The sequence below is a fragment of the Poeciliopsis prolifica genome, unplaced genomic scaffold, assembly GCF_027474105.1.
Source record: "Poeciliopsis prolifica strain line A6 unplaced genomic scaffold, Auburn_PproV2 SCAFFOLD018, whole genome shotgun sequence".
Classification (NCBI taxonomy): domain Eukaryota; kingdom Metazoa; phylum Chordata; class Actinopteri; order Cyprinodontiformes; family Poeciliidae; genus Poeciliopsis; species Poeciliopsis prolifica.
Genome location: NW_026562393.1, coordinates 10,335,034 through 10,346,769, shown reverse-complemented (window position 1 = coordinate 10,346,769; position 11,736 = coordinate 10,335,034). Strand labels below are relative to the sequence as shown.

The 11,736-nt window shown below is 40.0% G+C and overlaps 1 protein-coding gene across 3 annotated transcripts in view; it reads right to left on the bottom strand.

The window, feature by feature from the left end:
* Nucleotides 1-378: 378 nt before the first annotated feature.
* dnmbp (dynamin binding protein) overlaps nucleotides 379-11,736 on the bottom strand; it is a 59,725-nt gene continuing 48,367 nt past the window's right edge. For 2 of the 3 annotated variants that reach the window (XM_055043212.1, XM_055043214.1), the window contains 13 exons: nucleotides 10,416-10,630; nucleotides 9,666-9,762; nucleotides 9,315-9,462; nucleotides 7,871-7,888; nucleotides 6,695-6,894; nucleotides 5,689-5,819; nucleotides 5,513-5,617; nucleotides 5,305-5,433; nucleotides 4,413-4,745; nucleotides 3,653-3,844; nucleotides 3,377-3,575; nucleotides 2,562-3,151; nucleotides 379-1,474 (listed from right to left, as the gene is read on the bottom strand). In XM_055043212.1, coding sequence (XP_054899187.1) covers nucleotides 1,286-1,474; nucleotides 2,562-3,151; nucleotides 3,377-3,575; nucleotides 3,653-3,844; nucleotides 4,413-4,745; nucleotides 5,305-5,433; nucleotides 5,513-5,617; nucleotides 5,689-5,819; nucleotides 6,695-6,894; nucleotides 7,871-7,888; nucleotides 9,315-9,462; nucleotides 9,666-9,762; nucleotides 10,416-10,630 — 2,546 coding nt within the window. In that variant the 3' untranslated portion in view covers nucleotides 379-1,285. The remainder of the gene's footprint in view (nucleotides 1,475-2,561; nucleotides 3,152-3,376; nucleotides 3,576-3,652; nucleotides 3,845-4,412; nucleotides 4,746-5,304; nucleotides 5,434-5,512; nucleotides 5,618-5,688; nucleotides 5,820-6,694; nucleotides 6,895-7,870; nucleotides 7,889-9,314; nucleotides 9,463-9,665; nucleotides 9,763-10,415; nucleotides 10,631-11,736) is intronic. The other variant, XM_055043213.1, reaches the window with a different exon arrangement.

Genomic DNA, 11,736 nt, shown 5'->3' with positions numbered 1-11,736 from the left:
GAGTGATATAGATGGGAAAAGGAGATGGAAAGAAGAAAAAAAAAATCAAGGACAAGAAAATTTTAGGCAAGTTGGAAGAAAAGAGAAGTTGAAGAAGAGTGGAAGGGGACAACGAAAGGAAATGCGATTTTTCAGTGCACTGAAATCAAATGTAAGAATTTTCCAAAATGTGTATGAACACAGAATCTCATTTTATTAGATAAAATTTAATAAAAATCCCTGAATAATAACCCGGTCTGGTTATTTGTGATGTTTGTGTTCTGTAAATAAAAATTAATTTTCCCCAAATCTACCCAACAATGTTAGTTTAAGTCAGGACACAAACTTGTTCATCTGAGAAGTTTTTTACTAAAACATTTTACTTTGGGCACAAAACCATAAGTCTCTATATTCAGCTTTATTTGGCCCAAAATATACACGTTAATCAGACCACGACATTCCTTACAGGAAGATGCAGCTGAGTTCAAAACCACTTTGCAAACTCTTCGGTTTTACAGGGTTTTTTTAAACACCACACAACACTCCAAGCTGTTTATTGTTCTGCAGAAACCCCAAACAAGAGGTCAAAAAAAAGGTCATCGTCTTATGGTTCTGCACTGTGACAGAGGCGCCAAAAAAACCCAATATTCCCATTTCAGTCCGCCGATGTTTAATGTTAACACTGACTGTCCTCGGCATCAGAGAATGTGGAAATTCAGAGGTTTTTATCTGGAAACTGAAGGTCATGGCAAAAAAAACAAAATCTTACCAAGTATTCTTGGTTAGTTTCTACTGCATATATCTTGAAATAAGAAAAACAGAACTTTTTAGGAAGATATAAAGGCTTGTTTTAAGTAAATAATTCCTTGCTCGTTCCATTGGCAGATTATTTTACTCATAAAACATATAATTTTATTTCTCTGCCAATGGAACAAATACATTCTCATTAATATTAAGGAATTCCTTAATTTAAAACCAAGCTTAATGTTTCTCTTATTTCATATGTGCTGAGATATTTAAACTAGAATCTAAACCAAAATTACTTGATGAAATTTTGTGGTTTTGCAGCGCAAAGTGCACCTTCTAGATCGTAAAAAACATCTTTTAAAAAAAAAACAAAGAAAAAAGTATATAAATACATGCGAATAAAGATGCCAGGAGTGTGTGTTTGCAGCAATATTCCTCCACTTCAAACCCCATGAAAACAGTTTCAGAATAAGTTACAGCAAAAAGCTCGTTTTGTTCAGTTTTCGCTCAGGAAGTTCTCAAGGTCGTCGTGTCCTTGGCGAGGGAAGAGCGCGTTCGCTCATGTGTACTCGGACTTGCGGATGTAGTTGGAAGGCACGTATCCTCGTCTTCCTCCGTCGGCTTCACCCAGCCACCATTCGCCGTTTCCGTTCAGGTCCTGGAACTCCAGGATGCGCAGCCGCTCGTTAGCGGAGATGCTCATCTCGTTAGCGCAACGGGCGTTGAAGGAGTACAGCGCGTAGTAAATCTGAAAAACAAAACAAAAGGTCATTTTAATGTTCTGTTACATCAACTATCAGCAGATTTATTAATGTTAGAAATTTCTGAGGAGTAATTCCTTCCATGGGCATTTTTTAAACAGTTTTTGTCACATTACAAACATAAATTTCAACATATTTTAATGAAGATTTTATGAAATTGGACTAACGTAGCATTTATGAGATTTTATCTAATTTGTTCTGAAAACATCAAAGATGAATGACAAATCTGAAAGTTGCAGAACACTGACTGTAAAGGGAAAGAGTTGGAGACCTTTCATGTGTTGTAATGGCCTAGTCAAAGTTAAAATTTAAAGAATCTGGTGAGATTTGCAAACAGACGCAGAACTTCTCCATCCAGTCCAAGCCGTTCCAGATGATGGCTGAGCGACAAATCGATTAACAAGCAATTAGAAAAATTTAACTTAATCAAATGAACTTTTTGGGTTTCTGGAGTTCAGAGTGATGTCAGCGCACACAGGGCGGCCATCTTGTTTCACAAGCGTTCTTTTACAGTTTCTGCTTATTTGGACTTTGAGTTCAGGTCAACTCTAGGCTCAGTTTTCTTTATATATGAATAAAGTCATTTTAACAAGAACAGGCAGAAATACAAGAATAACAAGAAAAAAACAGAATAAATTTATATTTGGGGAATAAAATAGTAAATGTATGAGAATTCCAACACAAAAAACAAACTATTTCTTTTGGTGAAACAATTGTTATCCTACTAATATTATGAATACATTTTTGTAATTAGACAAAAAAATCTAATAGTTTAGTCTTAATATTCATGTTTGAGGTCAAAGATGGGATGATTGAAATAAAAGCCTCTTTTTAAAAATATTTTCTGTCACTTATAATTTCCGTATATTTTTTATTTTTAACCAAAGACAAGAGGAATCTGTGAAAATGTTCGGACATGTAAAGCTGCCTGAACTGAAGGATTTGAAAACATAAATAAATTCAAATTTATCATTTAGAATTTTTATTTTATTGTATTTTTAATGTTAAAATATGTTGAAATTTTTACCAAACAACTGAAGAAGAGATGAGAGAAATCCAGATAGATTCCAGTACCTGATGACCGTCCAGTTCATTTTCTGGTTCTGGTTCCGGCTCAGCGTACTCGTCCAGACTGTAAGCGGTCTTCCTGGTTCCGTCCCCGTCCCTCCACTGCTGTGAGCTGTGGCTCTTGTCTGCGTGTCGTTTGGACCTGCCGCTGTTCATCTGAGAGGACGACGAGTCCGTCTCCGAGTAATCCGACGTGTCTCTGTTCCTGCTCTCGTACCGCGACTCGTACGAGTCTCTGTGAGCGCCGCCGCTCCTGCTGTGCGATTGGTCGGCGTAGTCTCTGCGGCTCGCGTGACTTCGGGACGAGGAGTTCTGGGCGACGGCGTCGGGGTTGGCGGTCGCCTGGCCGCGGCGGGACGAGGCGGAGTCCAGCGACGGCTGCGGCGACGGGTGGCTCTGCGGCGCCGCCGAGTAGCTGACGGTGGCGGCGTCCTGGTTGAAGGTTAAAGTGCTGTTGCTGTTCTGGCGGGAGAAAACGGGGGAGGAGCCGCCGTAGCCGGACTCGTTGGACGACTGGCTCTCGATGGAAACGTCGGAGTGGCTCCGGCGCGGGTTGTACGGCTTGAGGAAGGAGCTGTAGACGAAACCCTGGGAGACTGCAAGACAAAAAGAAAAACAGTTGCACAAAATTATTCTTAAATAATTGCAAATTTCAAGAGGTTTTTAAAACATTAAATTATTGCTGAAAAAAGAACAACAACAAAACAAACTGGTTGTTTTTTTAGAAGCAATTGAGATCCTAACGGAAATATAAAAACATTCAAAATGTGAAATTTGCATCAAGGTTCCCCTCATTTTGAGCTGCTTATATAATAATCTACCTCCGTTGTCAATCATCCAGCGGTTGTTGCTGCCCATCGGGTCCTGCTGCTTTATCACACCGACCAGGTCTCCCTCCTGAATGGAGATGTCCAGATCCTGAGCGGCGTTGAAGTTCCTTTCCGCCTGGTAGAGTTTCTCAGGAGCGTAGCCAGCCAGGAGAGCCGAGCGATGCTCGTCCGTCTGGGCGGCGTGGTTGGGCTGGAAGACGTTTAAAGTTAGCGCTCACAGTGCTGATGCGTTATTCATTAAGAACAGGACAAGTCGGGTAAACTCACAAGTCCTTGAGATTGTTTCTTGCTGCTTTGCTTCTCCAGCGTTTTCTTCTCAAATGGCCTCTTCATGGTTCCGGTCGGCTGCGGCAGGTTCTCCGGGCAGAAGCTGAAGCTCTGCAGCAGTTTGAGGACCTGGTGGTACTCCTCCTGAAACTGCGTGATCAGGTTTCCCTCTGCGCCGAATTTATTAGAAAACTGGTGGGACAACAAAAAGTTTTATTCAGATCCAGGAATCTGAGCACGTCTGCTTGGCGTGCTCAGATCCAAGTTTTATAACAAATGAAGCACAAAAGAATCAAGATCTTAAAAAAACTTTAAGAAAACTAAAGTCCATTAAACTTCCAGAACATAAAAATTGATTTGAACTGTTGCTTTATAAGAAGAAGAAGAAAAACTAAAAACAATCACAATTTTTGCTCACCAATTGTTTTCTGTTTTGTTGGCCAAATGTTTACCATTCTTGACTTGAGGTCAGGAGCTGAACAAAATCATTTCAAGGGCCACAAATGGCCCCTGGCCCCCCCTGGTCCTCCCTGCCCCCCCCTACACACACTATTTAAGTGTTCATCTTTCTAACAAGAAATTTTCCCATAACTAAAACTTTTTCATCAATATTAAGGAATTACTGACTTAAAACAAGCTGAAAAGTTACTTGTAAGTTAGTTTTGTCTTATTTCAAGTGTACTAAGATATCTGCACTAAAAAAATGAACAAAAATACTTGGTAACACTGATCAGCCGAACCAGTAGAACCAGTGCCTGACCTGCAACAGCGGCCTCAGCTCTCCCAGCGTCAGCTTCATGAAGTCCCTCTGCGCCTGCGCGAAGGCGCCCACGCAGTCTTTGAACAGCTCCTCTGCCACGGCGTTGAACTTGCGCAGCTCGTCCAGGAGCTGCGCGTTCAGGGCCTCGTAGTTGTTGCGGGCCACCTGCAGCTCGTCGCGCACGCGGCGGTCCTTCAGCCGGTCTGCGCGCTCCTTGCAGTTGTCGTAGTCCAGCAGCTTGTCGAAGCGTTTCTGGATGAGTTTGTGTGGCCCGGCGAACATGACGAGCAGCTGGGAGAGAGGCTTGATGACCAGCGCCTCGGTGCGCTCCTTCTGCTCAGGACGGAAAATGGATTTGGTCACATAAAAATCTGTTTTATAAAACTCAAAAATTGCCTGATATCCTCTTCCTGAACCTTCATGCAATAGATAAACTATTGTTTATTTATGGCAATTGGCAAAACATCTTCCTTAGATTTTAGCTCCAACTTGCATTAGTTTTGCACTGTTGCCATCTCTTGGATTTTATTACTTATCTTTCAAATTCCCCAAATGACATCAGTATTTAAAAACATACCATTCCCTTTCCTTTATTACTATTTAACTGAGCAAGTGCATTCTCAAATGTTCCTATTAAAACCTTTTCCTATCTTTGATTCACATATTTCCTACAGCTAATAAAAACATGTTGCATCGTTTCTTTAGTATTCCACCAATTACACAAACCAGTAAGAAGTTTCCCCATCTTAAGAAGAGTGCCTTTCAAAAAACTATTACCACATACAGGTTGCTTATATTTTGAACATCAGATTTCACAAAGAAAATGTGATTCGGGTCACTTCAGGCTGCAGTGCGAACGCAGCCTGGGTGAGGCTACACGGTCGTTACTCACAAACTGGGTGAACTGCTTGTCGCTGATGCAGCGGTGAGCTCTCTGGAAACGCTCCGGATCCAGAACGCTGCGCTCTGTGTAGATGTCAACGAAACTGATGGCAGCCAGGACATTCACAGACGCCGATTCCTACACGGAAATTCATCCTGAGGTCACCTTCGCGGTAAAACGTAAACATAAACAACTTATGGGGGTTTTTTCCTCGTACCCTGATGTGCTGCAGGTACATGGAAACGTCTCTGATGAAAGACTTGATGAGCCTCTCCTGCAGCCTGAACTTCTTCTCTGCATCATCAAACGCTTCATTTTTAATCTAGAGAATTAGAAACTAAACGTTATTCAGTGCTTGGGAACACTTGAGTCAGAGCAGAACCAGAAACGAACCTGAAGAGAGATTCCTGTGAGGTGCTTGATGTGGCTGCTGACGCGGTTCGACTTCTTAATGATGGAGTGAACGCTCAGCTTGGCGATCTTGTCGATGAAGGATTCCTCGTCTCCTTTCCTGTACTTCACCACTGTGGACAGCAGAGGGAGAACTTCAGAGAGGAAGGTCATGGACGAAGTTATTTAAGTTCCCTTCGGGATCAATAAAGTATTTTTTAATTTGAATAATCTATGCTGTCAGTTATAATCTCTCATGCTACAGAGACAAACCTTAATCTGTTTCATTTGGATTATTTGTCCCACATCGATTCAGATTCACTCGTTATGTCAAAGGAAGACGATACAAAGCCTTGCTTTCTTTTTTGAATACATTAACCAAATGGTAAAACATGGCAGTGGCAGCATTATGCTGTGGGATGCTCTTCTTCTGCGGAATTGGGAAGCTGGTGAGAGTTAAATGGGAAGGTGGATGGTGCTAAACATACAGTCAAAGCGAGAACTAAATGGTTTAGATCAGGTGTGTCCAAAATGTGGTCCAAGGGCCTAATGTGGCACTTCGAATGTGTTTTTGTGGCCCTAGATAGCAACTTTAAAAAAAAATAAAATATCTTGAGATGACATTTGTTGTGATTTGGCGCTATATAAATACACTGAACTGAAAACTGAATTTGAATAAGATTTTCAGACAATACAAAGTATTAATAATTTTTTTTTCTTTTAGAGTAACTTCACAGTAAATCTAATAGCAACTTTTATTCAAAAAAGCAAACTTTGCTGCATCTGTTCATTAAATTGAATCAAATACATAAAACACTTTAAAAGCTGCTGCTGACAAAAATCAACCCCAAAAATTAGGGAACGCTTTACCTTTTTTCCTCTAACTATGGAAACATGCAAGGCCATTTTTATGTTTTGAATCTACAAAATATTTTCAAAAGTCTGAAGAACATTTTTCTACTTCATAAAATGAATATGAACCCAATAAAATGAAGCTAATTATGTTTACCCAGATCCTTCCTGCGCTTGTACTCATTGATGTTGACGTTGATCTGCTTGATGGCCTGCACAGCCTGGGTCAGCTTGTGCCGGTCCGGGTGATTCTCCGGCGTGGCGCCCTGCAGCTCCGACAGCAGCAGCGGGTAACGCATCACCCGCTGCACCGGCTTGATCAAGAACGAGCCCAGGTTGATGTAATTAGTTTTACCTCTGCAAAAGAGCCAGAAAACATTTATTATGTACGAAGCAAAGAAAATTTGTAAAACTCAAAGGTTTCAAAAGTCACAAGGATCACACAGAGTCATCATGAGAGCAGTGATGGAGGAATCATATGGACGATCCAATGATAAACGCTTCATCACAGGCATGTTTCTGATGATGACCAAAGCTCAGATTGAGAGGCTTTGAGGGAAAGCAGGAGAAACTGATTTGCTTTAATGGAACCTACAGGACAAAGTTTTCACTTAAAAAGGTAACGGAGTTTATGACGGCGCATTAGGGATAGAAAGAGAAAAAAAGAGGATTACATTTCTGCCAAAAGCTCAAATGTTGAGATTAGTTTTTTTCCCCAGAAACTTTCTGAGTTTGAAAAGTCAAAATTTGCTAGAACAAAAAAACTCAGAAATTCTTAGATTAATCTCAGAACTTGGAAATTTCTGAATCAGAGTCAAAAGAAATTTGAATTTTTGAACTTGGAACTCCCAATCCAAAACATTTCTATGATTAATCTCAAATTTTTCTAGCAAATATTTTGAATTTTGGAGCCAAGAAATATTCCTGCACTTTCTAAAATATGAAATTTAATAATTTTTTCCCCCTAATACGACATGGTAGGAATTAAATCAACATACTTTGTTTTTTGCTTAACAAATTTCTAAATATCACAACTGACATACAGTTCCTCTTTTGTCCTGTAGGTGGCATTGTTTCCCATAATCAATGTCATGCTGCCCGTTTAAAACAGGAGAACAGGAGCTGGGACGTATTAAATGCCAACAAAACCACAGGAAACACATGCAGACACAAAGAAGCAGATCTCCACTCAGAAAAGCCGTTTTTAAAGGTTCATTTCACTTTGAGCACAAACACAGAGGCCATTTTTAAAGGAGGGTTAGTGAGCAGCAGACATGCAGTCAGGACGGCTCCCAGACTGACAATCATGCTGACATTCATTAAGTAGACTTACTGCTCGCGGTATATCGCCCTGTAGAAAGGAAAGAAGTAGAAAGATAACATAAAAAACTGTTTAAAGTGTAAGTATGATGCTTGGATTTTTACAAGTCTTTATGTTGACAAATGTGACAAAAGCGTTTCTTAAACAAGAGATTAAGACTAAACCTGAGAGATTAGGAGTTAGATTTCTAATTTAAAGTTGGACAGAAGCCCAAAGAAGCAGTAAAAACATTGGGTGTGGGTAACATGACCTTTTCAAATCTTATAAAAACATTTAAAAAAGTATTGTTCGTATGAAGCAGGGAACTAAAAAGTTACAAAATGATTGCGAAAGCGTCAACTTTGGTCTAGATAAGCACGATACGAACGACAGACGTTTTCCTTTTGTTTACGGAGCCGAAGCCTCTTTGTTCCAGAAGCTTCCTGTTCGCAGATCGAATGTTTGTCTTCAAACGCGACAATAATTCACTGAAAACCAAACGTCTGCTGAAGAAGCTGAGTCACAGACGGTGAAACCGGACGGGAGGAACGAGGCCAGGCGCATTCCTGGTGCTGCTCCAAATGACTGAAACTAACCACTCCGAGTCTGAGCACGCTGACGTCTTCAAATGAACCAAATATTAACCGGAACCGGACTGTTCTTCTGCTGTGATAAACTGTCAGAACCTTTGGGTTTTCTAGGTGGACTTAGAAAGTAGGTTTACATGGAGAAACTGACCAACTATTCATCTTTTGTGTTTGGTTCTGGTTTTTCAACTGACAAAAGATGTAGAAGATGTCATCCTGAAATTAAAACTAGTACAATTTAATTAGTGAGCAAATAGAAATATAAGGTTTTACTGCACTGAGTAATTCATATTTAGACTAAGAATGCTCAGTGATAATGACACCAAGCTTTGCTCTTTAGCTAAAGGAACTTCACCTCCACATATTAGGGAAAACATGCATTTCAAAGAAAAAGTCAAAAAAGTTTGTTTGAATGAACACTAACATGGAAACTATGTTGTTTCATTTTGAGTTTCTGCAAAATGTCTGCAATATGCAGCATCAATGTGAGGTAACAAAACACTTCATGAAGCGACTATCATGTCACCTGAAAGCTTTACAATTTCTTTCTAAAGACACAGCTCACTCAAAAGAGTGGAAAAACATGCACCCTGCAACACCAGGGGTGAAATTATCGTAATAACACGACATTGGCTGGAAAACGCAACGTCTCCCCTTTCAGAAACCGTTGGGATATTTCAGCTAGCGCAACGTGTCGCAGAGTTACAGCACCGCAAAGCAAACAACTTTCAATTTGTTTGCTTTTGGGTTAAATTTAAGTTTAAGCATTTAAGTTCCTTTAGTACGAATGAAGTGCAAGTTTTTTCATAATTTCCATGTAAAAGTCAAAGGTGAAATAAAAAATTTGATCTACTGCATGTTTAAGACACTGTGTCCACTCCATCACACACCTCAGCCTCTCCAGGCACTCCAACACGTGACCCTGGATGGTTTCTTTTTTCTCGTAGCTCTCCAGCAGGGAGATGGCGTCGTCGTGGTTTTGGCAGTACAGCTTGTACACTTCCTCCAGCTCAACTTTGAAATCCAGGAACACGACTCCTGACAGGACAGGACAGGATGCAGAAATGTCATGAAATGTGTTTCGTTTAAACGAAAAGAAAAAAATAAGTGTAAGAACTGGTTTAATCGGGACTCAAAAACACTTTTCAAATGGCTCCTACATCTTGTGAAGCCGGTTAAACACAGGAAACGTGTCGAGTTGTAATCAGAATTTAGAAAAGACAAACTTTAATAGACCTTACCTACAGATTCTGATTCCTGTAGTCTATCTAAAAGCCGCTGAGAGAGATCAATCACAGAGTTGATGTTCCCAAAGAGTCCCTCAAAGTCCACTTCCACCTGGGGAGAATATAGCAAGTAAGATGATTTACTGGACGGTTTACATCACTGATGAATATAACAAAACATGCACAGCATAACTGCAATGAAAATCTAAATATTAGAAAGATTAAACTTTTAGAAAATGGTCAGGCAACTATGATTGAGCATTAGGGCAACACTGAGAAAATAAAAATAATAAAATTACGAGAATAAAGTCAAAATAACACGACGTTATTCTGGTACTATGACTATCATCGTAATATGACTTTATCCTCAAATTATTTTGATTTTCTTCTCGTTTTTTTAGACTTTAGATTAATCAACTTTATACTTGAAACATTATTATTATTCTCATAATGTATTGACTTTATTCTCACAATTTAATGACTTCATTCTCGTAATATGTCTTTATTCTTGTATTATGTATACACAACTTTATTCTCATAGTATTAGAGCTGTTTTCATAATTATAGACTTTTATTCTTGTAATTTAATTACTTTTTTCTCATCATTTTATATCTTTATGCTCTTAATTTATGGACATTATTCTAATAGTATTTTATGACTATTCTCAATTAAATGTTTTTGTATGTTTTTTAACATAGTATTAATACTCCATCATATCTAACGTTATTATAGTTTTTACATTTCCCATGCTGTTGAGTTTTTACCTTCCTCTCCTGCAGCGGCACAATGATCTCATCGATGCACATTTGCAGGTCATTGACGTAGTCCTCCTCGGTCTGCAGCAGCTCTTCGATGACCTTTGACCTCTTCTCCAGCATCCTCTGCCCAGGATCCTCGGGGTCCGTGCCGGCAGCGGGGGCTTCGTCAGAGACCGGGCCGGAGTCCACGGGTTTGGGCTGCGACGACAGCAGCGTCATCTCTGGAAAGTCAAGATTAAACCGCTTTAAAATTCACCTCTTGGCTGAAATCTGAGATTAAAACGAAACAAAACAATCAGCTTGTTGCAGAAACGACAGGAGAAATAGTTTCCCAGCCCACGTATCCAGCCGTTTGAAACCGAACAACCCCGGACCCGCCCACCCGTTCCGCCCCAAACTCCTCGCCCCGACCAGATATCTGGTCGACGGCGGCGCTCATCTGTGAGGAGGCCCATGACTGAGGGGAAGGCCTGGATCACGCATCGCTGCCTTTCATGAATAGAGACAAAACCGAAGTGGACTCGGGTTCTTTGTGAGCGGCACAATGGACTGTGACAGCGACCGCAGACATGCAGGCTCTCAGGAACAGAGCAAACTTTAAAGTTTTTCAGTAAGCATGTGCCGCTCATGCATACTGATAACTGTGTCCAATCCATCTGGATGAGGTCAGATCTGGATCAGGGAGTTGCTTTCCCAACATGAAAACACATTCTGGTGGGAGTAAAATGTAAAATAGAAAAGCCATAAAAAAGAAACTGTTCAAAGAGAGACATTCAGAGAAAATCCAAAACTCTGAATCACTGCAGCAGAAACCACAACGTACCAAAGACATTATTTGCCAATCTCACATTTGAAGAAGAAGCACCGAGTTCTCAGTGTTTGGGGATAAATTAAAGTCCTGATAGAACCACTGTTCTCCACCAAGAATCTTCCTGCTAAAATCCTGGAAGGAAGAAACTTCCAGAAACCAGAGACGCACCGATCCAAAATCAATATCCGTACCAGTATTTAAAACCATTCTGGTATCTGTGACAATGTGCCCAATCCATAAGGGCAGATACTATGCCTTATTATTTATTTCACATTATTTTTAGAATAATTAATTGCACTTTCTGAACCACTTTCTTGCTGCAGTTTATTTTTTAAACCTGTTTTTGTGTATCGGATTCTAAACCTCAAATATTGGTATCGGTATCAGTAGAGGAAAAATGTTTAACAGTTTAAACTTTGATGTTTAAACTGTTTAATTCATCATTGAACAATGTGAAGAGAGTTTGAAAAAACTGTCTCAAACATTAAACACTCCCTTAACCACTTAGATGTCATT